At 40.9% G+C, this 19,482-nt stretch overlaps 2 protein-coding genes across 4 annotated transcripts in view; one reads left to right on the top strand and one right to left on the bottom strand.

Annotated features, from left to right (window-relative positions):
• The window catches only part of LOC138966703 (GTPase IMAP family member 4-like), a 62,119-nt gene that overhangs the window by 30,012 nt on the left and 12,625 nt on the right, over positions 1-19,482 (top strand). Inside the window, exon 1 of one of the 3 annotated variants that reach the window (XM_070339014.1) lies at positions 17,127-17,740. The exons of 1 other annotated variant lie outside the window; for it this stretch is intronic. The gene's annotated coding sequence lies outside the window, so the exon portion shown is untranslated. Of the gene's footprint in view, positions 1-17,126; positions 17,741-19,058; positions 19,208-19,482 lie in introns of those variants that run through there. One more of the 3 variants, XM_070339012.1, reaches the window with a different exon arrangement.
• LOC138966705 (GTPase IMAP family member 9-like) lies at positions 1,616-8,465 on the bottom strand. Its single transcript, XM_070339016.1, has 4 exons — positions 6,850-8,465; positions 3,601-4,139; positions 2,325-2,657; positions 1,616-1,767 (listed from the first exon to the last, which is right to left on the bottom strand). The coding sequence occupies exons 2-4, from the start codon at positions 4,129-4,131 to the stop codon at positions 1,621-1,623; spliced, it is 1,011 nt and encodes a 336-aa protein (XP_070195117.1). The 5' UTR covers positions 4,132-4,139; positions 6,850-8,465; the 3' UTR covers positions 1,616-1,620.

The raw sequence follows: 19,482 nt of genomic DNA, 5'->3' as shown, positions 1-19,482 counted from the left end.
GCAAAGCCTTTGCAGTCTTGACTGATGATTCGGCTTTTCCGTTTGCTTTGCTGTTATAGGGACTTGACGTTCTGTGTTCGAAGTCGAAAGAACGTGCGAATTCTTGAAAGTTCTCCGAGGTGAATTGTGGACCGTTGTCACTGACTAGAATGCATGGGGAACCATAGCGGGCAATGTGTGCTTTCAACTTCTTGATGACGGTAGAGGAAGTAGTGTTCTCAAGTCGATCAATCTCCCAGAAGTTGCTGAAGTAGTCAGTGGTCACCATATAGTCTTTCCCGTCGAGTTCGAAGAGGTCGACGCCTACCTTCTCCCACTGACGAGAAGGAAGTTCATGTGGCATGAGAGTTTCTGGCTGATTGGCGCTTTGGTAAGTGTTGCATGTTTCACAGGTTGAAATGAAGTTCTTAATGTCTCCCGACATGCCGGGCCAAAACAGACACTCTCTGGCTCTCTTCAGACATCCGTCAATTCCAGAATGAGTAGAATGAACAGCTGTCTTCATCTCTCCACGCATAGACTCAGGAACGACGACTCTTTCTCCTTTAAAGATGAGTCCATCTTGAACTGTCATTTCGTCACGAAAGTGAAAGTAAGGAGTGAGGGTGGCTGGTAGATCGTTTCTGTCGTCAGGCCAACCAGTCATGATGGTCGTCTTGAGAAGCTGGAGGTTTTCATCGTTTTCCGTTCTGACCTTGAGCTTCGCCAGTCTTTCCTCCCGGATGGGCAGGAAACTCACCATATTGACGAACTCAAAATCCTCTTGACGGCTGGGGGCATTGATGTATGCTCGTGAAAGCGTATCAGCGAGGTGCATCTCTTTTCCTTTCTTGTAATGGACAGTGATGTTGTAGTTCTCGATTCGTAGCATCATACCTTGGAGTCGCCGAGGTGCGGCAGACAAGGGTTTCTGGAGAATGGCTTCTAGAGGCTTGTGATCGCTCTCGATTCCCCCTCTATATTAAAACATTTAGTCAAAGGCTAAATATAAATAAGTACCTAATACTCAATTTGGCCAAGGGGTTGCTGTTGGGTCATCAAGAACATGATGCATTTTAACAACAGCAAAGCAACATCAAAATACAGAACAGCAAACACATTACACATGCTTTGTCTGGTGTATTTAGTCGTGCTTAACTTTATCATCAGAGTGAATAGCTTTACTGAATACACACATAGAAAAATAAAATAATGGGGGGGGGGGGGGAGACAATACTTACCCTTACTTTGAGAGAAAAACCCATGCTAAAATCAGAAACTTTTAAAAACTTGATGCATACCAACACTTGATGCACAAACGTGATCTTACTGATAATACAAGCAGTACGAAGTGTACAAAAGCCAATGATCATACTCAATCGGACATTACAAAAGTGCAAAATTCATTAAATCACACATCCATATATACATCAAACCATGTATCCATAACGTGGACTCAAAATCGTTAACCCTTTTGCTTTGACTCTTTTTCTTGAGGGGATATATACTTCTGGCAGTTAGTTGTCATGGCCAGTAAGTTACACAAAGGGAGAGAATGACGCTGTCACTTTCTCTGTCCTGTCCTCAAGATATCCATAAGACTCACAAAAACATCAAAAGGGGTACATACAAGTTTGTATATCACATATCCACCCACATAAACCAAATGATAAATCCAATGAGTGTAACCGTGATGCCAGTTGCAACCCACTTCCACAGCTTTCTGTCTTCAGGATGCTTCATGATTTCAATCAGTTCATTCACGGGCTTCTCATCAGTGTTTCCAGGCTGTGAGAAAAATTTAGTTAGTTAGCTGTTGCTTTTCGGGTCCAGCGGACCATAACAGGCCAAATCAGTGAGAAAAATAATACATAGGCACCGAATAGTACATAATTATTTAGCACAAGCATGTTAACAGAAAAAGAAACTGCTTTTGAAGAATAATTTAACAATGACGATTTGTTTTTAAACACAGATATAAAGCAAGCAATTGAAAGCTGGTTCACATCACCTACAAAAAAAAATAACGTTAACAAAACAGAGCTGCAGCATTGACATTCTTCTGTAGAAATGTACACAATGATATTCTCTTTCAAATTAAGCCTCAATATCATGTGTTTGTTTGCTGGTTGTTTTTTTACATTCAGTGTGTGTGTGTGTGTGTGTGTGTGTGTGTGTGTGTGTGTGTGTGTGTGTGTGTGTGTGTGCGTGTGCGCGTGCGTGCGTGCGTGCGTGCGTGTGTGTGTGTGTGTGTGTGTAGCTAGCGTGTCCGAGCAGAGTAACACCAAGCGGAAACAAAGTTCAACATCGCCTGAATAATCAAACAAAAGAAAAATGTTGCATACCTCATTGTTGAATACAACGTATCTGTTGTTGGCGTCTTTGATGACGTGTTTGAGTTCCGGCCAGACCTCCTCCAGCTCCTTCTTCATGTCCAGACCAGGGTCTTCTCGCGTGTCACCAAAGGTGAAGACCACCACGAGTTTCTTGACAAGGTCGTTTCCCCATAGCTGTTTGATCTGTCTGTAGACCTCGTACTCTGCAGGGGAGTACCTGGCGTCACAGCGAACAGCCAGCACTACCATGTAGTTGTAGCCTTTAGCACTGTCCCTCCATCTCTTCACGGTATCTGTCTGGATTGTTTCGCTTTTGTCGCTTATGTCTGGTGTATCTACTACCTACAAAAGAAAATTATAACGGTGATACCGATGAAGTTGAAGATTATTGCGTTAAAAACACTTACAATCACTGAATAAATTCGTAAATTGGTGACCTGGGCATCTACTGCTCCTGATTTTATATGTCACTTTGATTTATTTTTCCTTTTTAAGAATATATTTCTGATGATAATAAATACATGAATACTTTGCGGTGCTAAACAAAACGTGTTTACACTCATTCTTTCTGACTACAAGACCAATATAGTACCGATACCTGCAATCTGTGTGGCTAATTCATTTTGGGCAAATTTCGATACGGATGACATCACGATTGCATTACACCAAAAAGTTCCGCTTCTTTTCAATCATTTTTTATCAATAAATGTCAATCTTAAGATTGAAAGTTGCTGTTTGTGGCAATACCGTTTTGTACATTTTCCAGCCAGCATATGAGATGATCTCCCTTGGGGTGGCGCGCAGGCCGTAGGAGTCAAGATTTATATTGAATAAGGGGAACTGGCATTAATGGGGGCCCGGGTAGCTCAGGTGGTAGAGCACTGGACTTGTGATCGAGAGGTCGCTGGTTCGAATCCGGGCCGGGACGGACACGGGTCAACTTCATGTGCAGACCCAGAGACGGTATCCATCTCCCACCCCCGTGTCACCACAATGGCACGTTAAAGATCTTGGTCATTCTACCATAAGTGCAGATGGCTGATACCACCTAAACACGCAAGCATCAAAAAGCCGTGAGGGCGTAAAACTCGAATCGTATAAACCAATTCATGTCCAATATAGGCAATTAAGACCTGACGGACAATAAGCCCCTTAAAATTTACTGGCATTAAAAGAAAACATACCAAGAAGAAGGGTAAGACTGTTTGACAGACATTCAAAACCCTAAAGAAAGTACAAGTAGTGAAAGAGATCGGAGACTTTCAAGCATAGCAGATCAACTCACAGTGATGTTCAGCCCTGGCAAGGTAGTAGGTTCCTCCTGTGTTTCAGTGGTTACTTGCTTGAAGCTGCGACCTGTGGTAAAAGCGTTCCTGCCGATTATCTTGTTGCACAGAGAGCTTTTTCCAGTGCCCGTTTTCCCAATGACAAATATTTTGAATTTCGTTTTGTCCTTGTCTTTGTGGAGGAGTTGTGTAGTTGAATCAGAATCAGAGTATCCCCGCGGCTCTGAATCCTCTTCCTTCTGTTGCTTTGATTTAACGCCCTGGGTTTGCTCTTTTCTCTTAAGGACGTCGGGATCTTCTGCAGTGAGATCTGGTTCCCTGCCACTAGATTTACTTAGTAGTTGAGCTGGTTCAAATTGCTGGTCTGGTTCTGTGATCTCTTTACTCAGCGACTCTCGTTCTGATTGTGATGTAAGCGTGTCTTGGTCGATGTCTGTTGCCCCTTTCGCAGTAGAAACTTCCCTTTCATCAGCTGTACCAATGATTTTCGGATGACTTTCTCCTTGATGTTCCTCGGCTTTTTCATCCATCACGAAGACTGCAACAGAGAATCAGAGAAGTGATATATCAAAATCCCTCTTGTAAGTAGCCCATGAGTATTAGAACAACGCGAAGTCTCTTCTTGCGTTAGATGTATTACAACAACCGACGCCTGGTACGTTTAATCCGAGTGTGATTGACTGCTGTTAGTCTGCTGCTGGTGTAAACACAAGGGGCGTTTTAATATAAGGCACAGTCTTTGCAACCGCTAATAAACACCGTTTAAACGCAACATTCATCCCTGAATTTTCATGCAAGTTTATACCATTAAGAAACTTACCAGCGACCAAATTCCGATGGAACCCTACCATAACTAGCAGCGACCAGTTTTCTGTAATCAATCAAAGTCACAGATTTGTTGTTTTTGATCTAACCCCACTTGCTTGTGAACATTTAAAAAAAACATATTTTCTACTTGCTTCTGTAATAAGTTTTGCGGAAAATGTGCAAGTGTAAAGAGAATTTCTCAATGAACTACTGCACAATCCATCGTTTTCAGCCTATGACTTGGCCGACATTGGCCTGAACGATTTTGAATCGTTCCTGAATTTGTTGAACGATTTTGCCTTTTTCAGTTGCATCTTTTGGTCATCACTGCATTTCTGAAAAATGCGTTTTAAGCATCCTGAATAATGGCCAGGATTGGTTTGTCAAACTGTCTTTATTGCACTTTCCATGCAAGATTCAGGAGGAAGTGAGCCAAACATAGTCTTTCGGATGAGACGAAAAACCGAGGTCCCTAATTCGTGTACACTACATTGGGGTGTGCACGTTAAAGATCCCACGATTGACAAAAGGGTCTTTCCTGGCAAAATTGTATAGGCATAGATAAAAAATGTCCACCACAATACCCGTGTGACTTGGAATAATAGGCCGTGAAAAGTAGGATATGCGCCGAAATGGCTGCGATCTGCTGGTCGATGTGAATGCGTGATGTATTGTGTAAAAAAATTCCATCTCACACGGCATAAATAGATCCCTGCGCCTTGAGTCCGAGTCTGGAGATACGCGCGCGATATAAGACTTCATATAACATAACATAACATGAGAAGCATAATAGGCAGGTTTCAAAACATTTAATTCCTTAAGATATGCAGATGAACACAGGATTAATACAAAAAAGAAGTTATAATTTGTTATTGATGCGCTATTTTATTTGCAACTCTTAATCTAAAATAATACATTTTGTTTTATATTATTATACCCTCAAAGATAAGATATGAGTACGTCTGCACCAAAGATACAACAATTGATCTTCACATGACATTATTTGGATAATGATAGTGCGTAATGAAATCAACAGAATTTAGTTGCTGAAATCATTGCATAAGAACAACAATAACACAGTAAAAAAGAAAAACTTTAAAAAGGAAGAAGGAAAAAAAGAAGAGGGAGAGAGACATTTAAAACATGTATAAACGTGGGTTAAACAAGAAGCAGACATACCAAGCATAAAGATATTTTTGTTTGTTTGCTTAACGCCCAGCCGACAACGAAGCGCCATATCAGAGCGGTACATAAAGATATCATTGAAACCATTTTAAATATTTATCAAGAATAACAATGCGGCAGTATTAGTGCTAACCTGAGTCGCCTCACTGACGGTTTGCTTGTGATGTGCTAAGTGTGCTATATTTTTGTTTTTGAAAAGATATGTCCATATGAATGCTTAGAACAATACAAAAAGCGCCCGCATTTCTCAAAAATTGCGCGCGACCGCTATCGATATGTTGTTGCGTGCCAGGGTGAGTCATACATGCAGTCAGTCAACGTGTTTGAAATCAAGCTGTGAATGAAACCCGTCGTCTCAAACGGTTGGTAAAAAGCAAGAACACATCTAAGTGTGCTGTTATGCAGCTTGAAAAGCCGCCAGCTTTGGCGAACGATCGATTCGCTCATTGTCAATACTCCAACCATCTTGTATTGGCTTAAGACTGCATTCACCTAATAATCGGAAGAGCAAACTAATGACGCATGCAAGAGTTAAAGGGGGCTTGTAATGTTGATAAACGATTGGAATATAACCCTTCCTCTCGTATTTTAAAACCCTGGGTGGCGTCTGTTTATTGTTTTCCTACCTTGGCTTAAAATTAAACAATGTTTATTCATATCTACATGTTCAGGAAATGTACATCGACATAGGGTGAAGACAACAACAAGCCTCCTTCCCTTCCTTTGTTGGAGAACTGAGAAAGAAAACAAACTTGCATCGGTCTCGGACAGCAATATAGCCAGAGAGACGACAAAAACAATAACCAACCAATCATTCCTTTGTTTGTTGTAGAAGACTTATAAAGCGTCAGTGTCCAAGAGTTTTAAAAGACCTGTCTTCTGATAGGAAATCACAAACATAGGGCCAGGATTTGCACAAGCTTGCTATGTTGCACCAGAATACAGTGCACCATACAAGCATGATGGTTAAAATAAGTCAATTACAGCTCTGTTGTTTCTCATTCATTAACGTATCATCACAACCGGATCTGGACATTGTTCTCAAGTGTCCGGAGTGAATATATGTCCCTGTCAAGGTTTTAAATCCACAAAGCTTGTTATGCAAACATTCAGTTCTACAGACTGTGTGATATTAATCAATCCAAAAGGAGCATGCCGACTTTTTTCCTTCCGATTTTCAACAGATTACTTTCGAGAAAAGTCTCTTTAAAATGCATAAATATATATCTCAACCGACTCAAGACTTGCTTTACTACCTTTGATTTCTCATTTCCATCGACGGCAAGAGGGTTTCACCAGCTGATTCATTCAGGCGACCATGACCTCCCTGCGTGGTAAGAATAATAGCAAGTGCTCCTTTGTCCTCTGTTTCCGTCCGTGTGCTTTGCAGTTCGGTCAAACCAGCGAACTGCTTGTTGCACCCTGGGGAGGGTTTTAATGCAAGTGGTTGCACTGCATGAGGCTCCTACACAAAGTATTACTTGGCCGAACACGAGCGACCAATTTTCACCCAGTAGTAGAAGATACAGAGGTAAAGATCACGCCTCGATGTGACAGAAAAATGAGCTGCACTCAAAGCTAGACTGTCCAAAGCAGTCTTGATCTTGTCCTCGTCAGACGTATTTACATACGATCGATAGGCACTTCTGAAGATTGTAAACGACATCCTTCTTAGCTTTGACGAAAATCAGGTCTCCATTCTAACACTACTGGACTTGTCTAGCGCATTCGATACGATAGACCACGAAATTCTGCTCCACAGGCTTCAGCACTCCTTTGGTGTTCATGATCTGGCCCTTTCCTGGGTTCGTTCGTACCTTACTAACCGGACGCAGACCGTTTGTGTCAACGGCATCAAATCTCAACCTTCAGCTCTCCAATACGGTGTCCCGCAAGGGTCCGTGCTTGGCCCCATACTTTTCGTTCTATATGCCTCCCCTGTGTCCGATGTTATCAGTCGCCATGCGTTGTCGCACGAGAGTTTCGCTGATGATACACAACTTCACCAGTCTGCCCCCCTTGCTGAAGTTGACGATCTGGTATCTCGGACACAGGATTGCATTGCGGACCTCAGTGATTGGATGTCTTTAAACAAACTCCAGTTAAATAGTGACAAAACCGAAGTTATGCTGGCCTGTCCCAAGAAATTTCTCAATCACCCTTCTCTTCCTGCCTCTCTCACTGTCAACGAGCTACCTATCTCTTTCTCTCCGTCTGTCCGCAGCCTTGGCGTCACTCTCGATCCAACTCTCTCTTTCCAAAAACACATCTCTAACATCTGCAAGTCCGCCTATCTAGAGCTGCGCAAGATTAGTTCAGTCCGTCACTACCTCACCGCTGATGCAACCAAAACGTTAGTGTGTTCTCTAGTCCTCTCAAAGATAGATTATTGCAATTCTCTTCTGGCCGGTCTCCCTAAGTACCTTTTAGATAGACTTCAAAGGATCCAAAATAACGCTGCCCGCCTGGTCTTCAAATCTTCCAAGTATGAACACGCCACACCCCTTCTTCACTCTCTACACTGGCTGCCAATCACTAAAAGGATCGAATACAAACTCTCCTCTCTTTCTTTTGCCGTCGTTTCTGGTTCTGCCCCAGAATACTTGTCAGAACTCCTCAAACTCTACACCCCCTCTCGTCAGCTTCGCTCCGCCGCCGACACTCGACTCTTCCGACTCCCCACAGTGCAAACAAAGACATGTGGCGAGAGGTCCTTCGCCTATCAAGCCCCTGTGACCTGGAATAGATTACCACTGCCTCTCAGACACACAGATTCTCTCACTACATTCAAGACAAATCTCAAAACACACCTCTTTCAGCGCAAGTGATTTCCCCCCCAGCATCTCCCCACCCACCCCATCCCGCCCCACCTCACCCCCTACCTAGCGCCTAAAATAACGTGTATATGGCCAGGAATCTGTCAGTGTGTCCAAAAAGTGTTACACAAACACCATTTTTTAGACTTGCTTTATCTTATTAAAGTTGTTGTGGGTAAGAAAGGAGATGTGGTTTTTAGCAGAATAAAACTGTTTTTATTGGTATGGGCCACCTGGGGCAGTTAAAACCCCGTTATAAACCGTTTTTTTCTAATTTTTCACCTATCTTTATGAAATGTTGTGGTTAGGTTGGTTGTCCCTAACTGAATTTCAACAAGAATAAAAAGTTGATTTTTGGCAGTTAAAAAACCGTTAAAGCCCGTTTTTTCACCAATCTTTATGAAATTTTGTGAGTAGGTCCGTTGTCCATAACTGAGTTTCAATACGTACTTTTCAGAAGAAAACCAAGCTTTTGTCAGTTATAAACCGTTATTTTCTAATTTTTCACCGATCTTTATGAAATGTTGTGAATTTCAACAAGAATAAAAAGTAAAATTTTGGCAGTTAAAAAAACGTTAAATCCCGTAAGATCTACTTTACTCATAGGTTTGTGTGTGTTCGTTTGTAAGAGCAGTGAGTGATAATAGCATGACGTTAGGCTTTTTGAGCTAGCATCGTGGCTTACGCGCTTAGGACGAGGATGTTAATGACAAAACCAGGAAATCCCAACAAAGTGTCTGTGCATCAGTCATTCCTGTCCCTTTTCTAAGTTACACACACACACACACACAGCAATACACACACACAAACACACACACACACACACACACACACACACACACACACACACACACACACACACACGCACGCACGCACACACACACACTGAAAAAACATATGCAAGCATCAACATTTCAACGAGACAAACCCAATGCTGGTGTGTCGAAGGAGACAGCCACAGCGGGCTTGTTCGAATCAAAGTATCACACCATATCTTCAGCGTATTACCAATACCTGTCCCAATATAGACCAGTTGGTCTAAGAGGACGTTAAACCCTAATAGTCAGTCAGTCTCTCTCTCTCTCTCTCTCTCTCTCTCTCTCTCTCTCTCTCTCTCTCTATTCCTGTCACCGCCCTCAATCTGTGCCTTGTACAATGATCTGGTAATTTTATTTAAGTTTATTTTATTTAATTAATTTTATTTAAGTTTTTACCTTGTGTTTTGTGTTGAAAAATAAATACATACTCCAGAATTGACAAAAAGTGTCTTGTACATTTTACGTGTTCTTTGTAAAATATTGCCCCAGCCCCTCCACCTGTGAAGAAAGGACACCTGTCTAATAGGGACACCATTACCATACCCCAAGGGTGTCCTTTAGAGACAGGTTTTACTGTACTGCCGAACAACACTTTTCTTCCAAGTTCCATTGTAACGAAACACTTGCCTGGAATTGTAATGTCTTTTATACACTTAAATACCTGCCCACAGATAAAATGGAGCCACAACCCCAAACCAAATATAATATCCCATCTAAAAACAAAAGTCACATCCCCAAACGCAAGATAATTAACCCTAACTGCCGGATGCAAATTGAAACACATTTTTTTCATTAGTTTTAATTATATTTGGCTGAGGAAAACAAAACAGCCTGAAATGGACTGGGTGGTCGAGTGGTAACGCACTTGCGCTCGGAAGCGAGAGGTTGCGAGTTCGAACCTGGGTCAGGGCGTTAGCAATTTTCTCCCCCCTTTCCTAACCTAGGTGGTGGGTTCAAGTGCTAGTCTTTCGGATGAGACGAAAAACCGAGGTCCCTTCGTGTACACTACATTGGGGTGTGCACGTTAAAGATCCCATGATTGACAAAAGGGTCTTTCCTGGCAAAATTGTATGGGCATAGATAAAAAATGTCCACCAAATACCCGTTTGACTTGGAATAATAGGCCGCGAAAAGTAAATATTCGCCATAATGGCTTGAGGTTTACTGGCCGATGTGAATGCGTTATATATTGTGCGTAAAAAATGTCTGTTTGTCTGTAAAAAAATTCAATTTCAAACGGCAGAAATTAATATGTAAAGCGCGGAGAGCAACGGTTAATTGTGGTTCGCGCTATATAAGCTCTCATGATAATAATAATAATAATAATAATAATAACAAGTCGCGTAAGGCGAAAATACAACATTTAGTCAAGTAGCTGTCGAACTTACAGAATGAAACTGAACGCAATGCAATTTTTCAGTAAGACCGTATACTCGTAGCATCGTCAGTCCACCGCTCATGCTCGTGGCAAAGGCAGTGAATTTGACAAGAAGAGCGGTTTAGTAGTTGCGCTGAGAAAGATAGCACGCTTTTCTATACCTCTCTTCGTTTATCTGAGCGTGTTTTAATCGAAACATATCATATCTATATGTTTTTGGAATCAGGAACCGACAAGGAATAAGATGAAAGTGTTTTTAAATTGATTTCGAAAATTTAATTTTGATAATAGTTTTTATATTTTTAATTTTCAGAGCTTGTTTTTAATCCAAATATAACATAGTTATATGTTTTTGGAATCAGAAAATGATGGAGAATAAGATAAACGTAAATTTGGATCGTTTTATAATTTTTTTATTTTTTTTTACAATTTTCAGATTTTTAATGACCAAAGTCATTAATTAATTTTTAAGCCACCACGCTGAAATGCAATACCGAAGTCCGGGCTTCGTCGAAGACTACTTGACCAAAATTTCAACCAATTTGGTTGAAAAATGAGAGCGTGACAGTGCCGCCTCAACTTTCACGAAAAGCCGGATATGACGTCATCAAAGACATTTATCGAAAAAACTAAAAACATAATCGGGGATATCAATCCAAGGAACTCTCATGTAAAATGTCATAAAGATCGGTCCAGTAGTTTGGTCTGAATCGCTCTACACGCACGCACGCACGCACACACACACACACACACACCTAAAGTGTGGATGGTTACCTAAGAGGCGGCACTGGGTGTAGTGCCTTTCTAGTGCACTTGCACTACAACAGCACTGGGTGCAGTACTCGCTCCGGCATCGAAGAATTTTGCACTAAAAAATGAACAAAATTTGACCTATTTCGTCGCCTATAGAGGACGGAAAGAATGTCATTTTGAACATTGTTATGACATTCTTTCCGTCAAAAAAGTCAATTTAACGGTGTTAAATGAAGCGACCATCCACACAGTTAGGTTGCCATCCAGAGTTTAACATTCTTATGACATTCTTTCCGTCAAAAAAGTCAATTTAACGGTGTTAAATGAAGCGACCATCCACACAATCAGGTTGCCATCCACAGTTTAGGTTGCCATCCACGTGTGGATGGTTGCCTTATGGTGATTTAGGCAACCAAACCTGTGGAAATATGGGTACACACACACACACACACACACACACACACACACACACACACACACACACACACACACACACACACACATACACCACGACCCTCTTTTCGATTCCCCCTCTATGTTAAAACATTTAGTCAAAACTTGACTAAATGTAAAAATTAGAAAGCATGACTAACCTACCTCCCTAAGAATATTTGCAATTGCCAATGAGCTTTGATCATATAAACTAAGAGTGTCACAGACCTATGGGTAACCAAGCACCCCTAACACCTACACAAAACCACCACCCCCCAAAAAAAAAATTCAACAGCATTCGATTTTCGACTGAATCATTCAGGTACGAATACTTTTTCCTTTCAAACATTGTTTTTATCATGTTTCGTAAGAAATCACTCGATTTATAGCAGTTTCATTCTCAAAAGTGATGTACGTTACTATTTGGATGACGACCATGCACACTTTACCCGTGGGGCTGGGCTCGTCCATCTCGCACGTAGGTGTGAAAGTCCTGTTGTCATTGATAGATCATATGCAAATGACCAAGGGAGACTAGTTAGGTCACGCTTGTTACAACATCTCGGCAAAACGAGAACGTTTTATTTTGGTTATAAGTAATTTTTCTTTACACAAAATCAACAAATCGTGTCGATTTTCACGAATCACAGACAAAGCATGCATTGCAAGCAATTTTTTAAATATTATTTTAGACTTAGTAGACTGTGTGAACCTCGAAATCGATCTTTGGCGGCCATCTTACATTTACCGCGGACTGTACGACCGTTTGACTGACCGATACCGAATTTACACAAGGATAATAACGTACATCTCGCATCACTTTTCCAAGCGAAATGAACGAAGTTGGCAGCTCCGTCGAGCTCATTTTTGGTCTCATTAAACACTGCATTCATTTCCTGTCTGGTTTGTATGAAGGATTTACCGGTCGCGCACGTGTTCGGAGTACAGTTCTTACGAAACTGAAAGCACCCAAAATCGCGTAACGCTTTTTTCTCCAGAATGACTAGGTAAGGTTGGAATCACAAGTCTGTTATTCATTGCTTACGGCATAAATTTGCCACCATGTTATACCAAAACGTTCGTCCATTCATCCTCTTTCATCCAACACAAAAATGTTCTTTGCAAAAAAAGTTTATTAGAAGCAGGAGCCTGCCAAATAATTCAAGCGGGCTCTTTTCTTCTTTCGACGCCATGACAGATTCTTGGCCATATATATTTTCTGCGCTTTGTGTCAGCACTGTTTGTGTGTGTGTAAATAGTACCGTTGACACGTTTTTATATAGAAGCCTACTGTGGTTCTTGTGCTTAGGCTGTGTATTGGACTGTCATTGTATGCCTGCATTATTAGTTGTCAGTAATTATTACATGTGCTGATTGTTCTCTTTGCCTGCGCGCGTATAGTATGTTGGTTATGTTTGGTCATAGTATGTTTGTTTATGTTTGGTCGTTATCTTGCCTGTGCGTGTATTGTATGTTTGGTCGCTTTCTTTGCCTGTGCATGTATAGTTTGTTGGTTATGTTTGGTCGGTTTCTTTGCCTGTGCGTGTATAGTATGCTTGGTCGATGTATGTATTGTAAAGCGCTAAGAGTAGACATTTTTCTAGAATAGCGCTATAAAAGTTTGCATTATTATTAATATTGATTGCTGCTCGCAAATCAGTACGCGTGTGTTGTGAAACGACCGGGAAGTAAGTCGCGCTAAATGTGTATGAGATGTGTTCTGTGAGCTGCACTTAAAGCTAATGGTGGCACGCCTATTTTTTCCCACCGCAGGAACAACACCCAATTCGTTCCCCCGCAAGACGAACAACATGGTAGGTGTCTCCAAATTAATGCCTTAAAATAGTACATAACCAGACTTTCTAGTATTGAAGTTTATATCATACTGTTCGGTACTTTATTTTGCATTGGATCAGCTAGTTGTCTTACCATTTACACTCTCATGTACTGCATAAGAGAAGAAATGTCATCAAGACAAGTCTCCCACGTTAAAAATGTTAAAATAACACAAAGCACGGCCAACAGAAGGGCTTAAATCTTTTTGCTGGTCAAAGTCAATCTACTTGTGGATACTGCTCTTCATTTTTAAGTTAAAGCTTAGCTTAGTTTAGACTCACGATCGGTTCAAAGATCAACAGTGAAATTTGACGGGGTAAGATCCCCCGCAGCTTGGTCGATTTGCCTACTACACCCCACCGCACCACAAGGGTAAGATCCCCCGCCGTTATGTTTATCAGAAAAAAATGACATACAGCTATAATTTTTGTGTAAATCCACTAATTATGGATGTGATTGGCATCTGACATCTTCAGATGTACTCCATCATTTGGCACGAGCAATAAGTCACCGATTAACCATTGTTTTAGTGTGTGTGTGTGTGTGTGTGTGTGTGTGTGTGTGTGTGTGTGTGTGTGTGTGTGTGTGGGTGTGCGTGCGTGCGTGCGTGCGTGCGTGCGTGTATGTGTGTGTGTGCGTGCGTGCGTGTATGTGTGTGTGTGTGTGTGTGTGTGTGTGTGTGTGAAAGAATTGCACATAAATATGTCCACTCTACACATGAAGCTGTGAGATTGTTACTTTTTGCTTTGAGTCCAGAGATATACTCTGACAGGCATGCAAGACTTCATATGATGAGTAGAATCGTTTGTACTTGAAGGACTGTGCTTTTTAACAAAGCAGAATTATAAAACAAAAACAAAAGGCACTCAACTCTCTATCTCTTTTTATATTTAGTCAAGTTTTGACTAAATATTTTAACATCGAGGGGGAATCGAAACGAGGGTCGTGGTGTATGTGCGTGTGTCTGTGTGTGTGTCTGTGTGTCTGTGTGTGTGTGTAGAGCGATTCAGACTAAACTACTGGACCGATCTTTATGAAATTTGACATGAGAGTTCCTGGGTATGAAATCCCCGAACGTTTTTTTCATTTTTTTTATAAATGTCTTTGATGACGTCATATCCGGCTTTTCGTGAAAGTTGAGGCGGCACTGTCACGCCCTCATTTTTCAACCAAATTGGTTGAAATTTTGGTCAAGTACTCTTCGACGAAGCCCGGGGTTCGGTATTGCATTTCAGCTTGGTGGCTTAAAAATTAATTAATGACTTTGGTCATTAAAAATCTGAAAATTGTAAAAAAAAATAAAAATTTATAAAACGATCCAAATTTACGTTTATCTTATTTTCCATCATTTGCTGATTCCAAAAACATATAAATATGTTATATTTGGATTAAAAACAAGCTCTGAAAATTAAATATATAAAAATTATTATCAAATTTTTTTTTCGAAATCAATTTAAAAACACTTTCATCTTATTCCTTGTCGGTTCCTGATTCCAAAAATATATAGATATGATATGTTTGGATTAAAAACACGCTCAGAAAGTTAAAACGAACAGAGGTACAGAAAAGCGTGCTATGCAGCATAGCGTAACCACTACCCCGCTCTTCTTGTCAATTTCACTGCCAATGCTGTGAGCGGTGGACCACGAGTATACGGTCTTGCTGCGTTGCATTGCGTTCAGTTTCATTCTGTGAGTTCGACAGCTACTTGACTAAATATTGTATTTTCGCCTTACGCGACTTGTTTCCTTTTTTTGTGGTCTGGAAAAACGTCACAAACATTTATACCAGTCTAAATAAACAAAACAAACCTGATTAACTGCGTGTCATATAAAACTGTCGAGCACACTTATTCTTGAATGTCATAGATAATCTAGTTTTGAACTTGTATTCACATAAAACCCTTTTATGGTGTATCGCTTTGCACAATTCTTGTATTAAGTTGAACTCTTTTCCCTTTGCAGATACTCATCAGTGGTTACATGCTTGTAAAGCGATGACAGTTTTGTCAAGAAAATGAATTACATGTACATGTGTAAACTTTCATCTTGTAACTTTTTGATTAGTGCAGGTGCACAAACATGAATGCTACACAACTTTGGATTTTCATTTGTTTTATTTCACCAACAAAAAACTCAAGTTACAGTGCATTATCCAGAACAAAACACCTGTTGCATTTGAAAAACAAACACACCTTGTAACCTCTTTAGAAAGACAGCTTCACTAATCCTTACACATGTTGCAAACTTATTTCAGCCTGGATTCTGTGATTAACACATACTAAGTATATATATATATATTTATGCATGTATGGACATCACACACACACACACACACACACACACACACACACACACACACACAAGCACACACACACGTACACAAGCACACACACACACCCACACACACACACACACACACACATACACACACACATTCTGCAAGTACAATTGTCTTTAAAATGTATAACTCAAGAACGCCCATAAAAAATTAAACAATCATAGAACGTGATTGTCAAACCATTCTGTTTCAACTTCAAAATGAATATTAACCGTGTTGATTTTCATCACAACCTTGCCAGTCAAATTAAAAAGAATGTAAACATTAAAAAACTTACTGAAGTTTCCGTGTGTTGTTAAAAAAGAAAAGGGATTTACATACTTTTTACGCTTTACATTTGAAATAAACAACATCAACATTTCTTGTTGTCTGTGTGTTGTCTGTGAATGGAGCGACAGAACAGGATAAATCTAAACGAAATCATGGTGTCTAACAGCAGTTTCCATCTTGAGCCCGACGCCTATGCCTGGCAAGACCAGAGCGATGCTTAAACCGCTTCATGCACGCATTGCATAAATAAGCGTAGCCATTAGAGAGGGTGATTTGGTGGTCACGAAGATACTTTCTTCTCATGAACGACTTTTGACAGGTTTGGCACTCAAACCCCGGCTTTTCACCCAGACATATGCTTGTCCAGACTGCGTTTGTGTGCGTAGGATTTTTTGCAAACATCACACTGGAAAGGTTTGGTGCCTGCATGCTTGTTCATATGAGCCTGGTAATCTACCTGTCGACCAAACCTCTTGTCACAAACTATGCATACAAAACGAGATTCGTTGCCATGTTTCTCACGTTTGTGATTGTCCAATGTTCGCTTGTGTTTGTATGCTGATCCGCATTCGTCACACAAATGGAGGAGACCAACCTTCTTCGGTGTAGAAGTCTGTAAAGGGACTGTCTCACCTATAGTCACCTCACTACTGATGTCTAGGTAGCTGTCGATTAATTCCCCAGACACCTCCCCGGCAGATAGCGTGTGGTCGCTGGTCTCCATCTGTCAAATAAAAACGCTTCAAACGGGTCAGTTTTGCTGTGCATGATGTGCTTTGTCAGCGCGCATGTGCGGGGGGGCGTAGCAGGCACTCCGGCAAAAATGCGGGGGACCTTATCTGGTGTCTGCGGGGGACCTTACCCACTGAGAATCGAGTACCACAAAATAACGCTAGATTAGAGCAGCTTATCCACGATGCTGGTGCCCAAAAACGCGCATACAAGGCTGCAAGGTATCGAAGATTAAACTGTGAGTATTAAAATAGTGCTTTAAATGGTAGTTCTAGGTTAATTTGTACGAAATTGAGACCTCTCTGTATAATTTTCACGGACTTCGGCAGAAAATCGAACGCCACTGTTCACGAGTACACAACAAGACATAAGTTACATATTATACATATAGCCTAGGCAATTCTGCTTCAGAATATCTATACTTAATAATGTGATTTGCCACAACGTACCTTCACAGGGCAATTCCTTTGCGAGATAACAATTTTGCTTCCGCGTGCGGGGGAACGAATTGGGTGTTGTTCCTGCGGTGGAAAAAACTAGGCGTGCCACCATCCACGGCGTGAGTCTTGTCCTTGTCAGAACTGTTTTCAGAAACGCTGCACAAGTGTACACTCTCTGCATACGATACGGCGTGTGTTATGAAACGACCGGGAAGTAAGTCGTTGAAACTGTGTTCTGTGACGCTGGAAGGACAAGCGAGCACCCTTTTTATATTGCTGGAAGACTGACTGTGTTTGGCAAACACTTGATAGCATTGGAACCATCATTGGAGGTAGCTTTCTACTTTCCTCCTCCGGGAGAAAAGATAATCTTCTCCTTGTTGGTGGTTGTTGTGATGATTTTGGAGCTTCGTTTCTTGTTTGAAACTTTGCAAATGCATAAAATACGCACGTAACTACGCTTGTCTAGTCTGGGTCTCTTTTTTCCCTTTTTAAATTTTTTTTTAAAAATTAATTTACCTCTCTGGTGTTTGTTTCCTTTAGAACTGTGTCTAGTTCTTGTATTGGTGGCTGGATTGCTGACAAGTCTGTTATCCTACCTCTCCTCGATGTACATGTATCTAGTCTGTCTTTGCAAATGTGCGTGATATATGATACCTTTGCCTTGTTCCATATTATGAAACTTCTTCATTGCTGTGATAGACCCAAATGTTATTAGTTTCAAATCATTCGTGAGGTAATTACTGACCACCATGTTTGAGGAAAGAACTGAATCAGTCCCGATAGTCAACTAGGTTAAATGGACATTAACAATCAACAACCAACCAATAAACGTTCCATAAACGTAGCATTTTGTTGAAATTAATCGTTTCTCTGTTAGGTTTGAACATAACATTTGATCATCCTACATTTGTTGGGATAGCTGCCCAGTTTAATTTTAATGCGGCCAGAGGTACACTGAACAGTTGAATCCTTCCTGCTTGCTCTACCTGATAGATTCTTTCCATTTTTTCATTTGATTGTTAAACGATTGTTACACTACTTTTTGAAATGATAAGAACATCGCTCATCTTGGTCTAAGGACAAAAATGAACATCCTGACTGCTTCGTGTGCACAGTTGGAATTTTTGATGGATTAATTTCTTAAAATACTCTGGTGGCAGCTTATGAAATTAACTCCAAATCTGCGCAGAAAGCAGTCAATTTGTTCACTTTTGGTATGTGTCAAAGTGGAGGGGTGGCCTTACCCTATGTAACTGTCTGACCACATCTGAATTGGTGAGCCGAATCGTTTACACTGGAAGATCTGTGCCTTAAATAGTAAACATGGAGGATACACATACGCGAATCTAGTGATCCATGCGCCATAATCATAGTAATTAAATAAGTCATAATTGACTCTGTGCATGCTCATTTATGAAATAATTATGGTTCTATTAAACTCTTAGTTCTAGAGTCTGTAATATTATTCAACCCAAAAGCTGAATGTGAATTTTTTTCCCCTGCGGTGTTCAAAAGATAACTTGGAAGAAAAGCCCCTTTAAACTGCAGGTGTATCTCCTTCAACCCACAGGAGCTTGCATCGATGTGCCTGGTCGATTGAAGTACACTTGTCCTTTTGCCTAAGTGTAGTAAGGATATTGGAGAAGGTAATTCGACCGGCACATTGATACAAGCCCCTGTGCTTCAACCCACCCAGAACTTGCCTTTCTACATTTTAGCTCACATTTCCACCCACAACAAGACGGTTTTGCTTGTTGATTCTCTCGCTGCTCCTGGACGACATTGACCTGCACGCGGTAAGAACAATAACAATTATTGTAGCTTTGTCCTTTTTTATATTTAGTCAAGTTTTGACTAAATATTTTAACATCGAGGGGGAATCGAAACGAGGGTCGTGGTGTATGTGCGTGTGTGCGTGTGTGCGTGTGTGCGTGTGTGTGTGTGTGTGTGTGTGTGTGTGTGTGTGTGTAGAGCGATTCAGACTAAACTACTGGACCGATCTTTATGAAATTTGACATGAGAGTTCCTGGGTATGAAATCCCCGAACGTTTTTTTCATTTTTTTCATAAAT

The sequence above is a fragment of the Littorina saxatilis genome, linkage group LG5, assembly GCF_037325665.1.
Source record: "Littorina saxatilis isolate snail1 linkage group LG5, US_GU_Lsax_2.0, whole genome shotgun sequence".
Classification (NCBI taxonomy): Eukaryota; Metazoa; Mollusca; class Gastropoda; order Littorinimorpha; family Littorinidae; genus Littorina; species Littorina saxatilis.
Note: the sequence above shows the minus strand (reverse complement) of the source record. Positions and strands in the feature narration are given on the sequence as shown.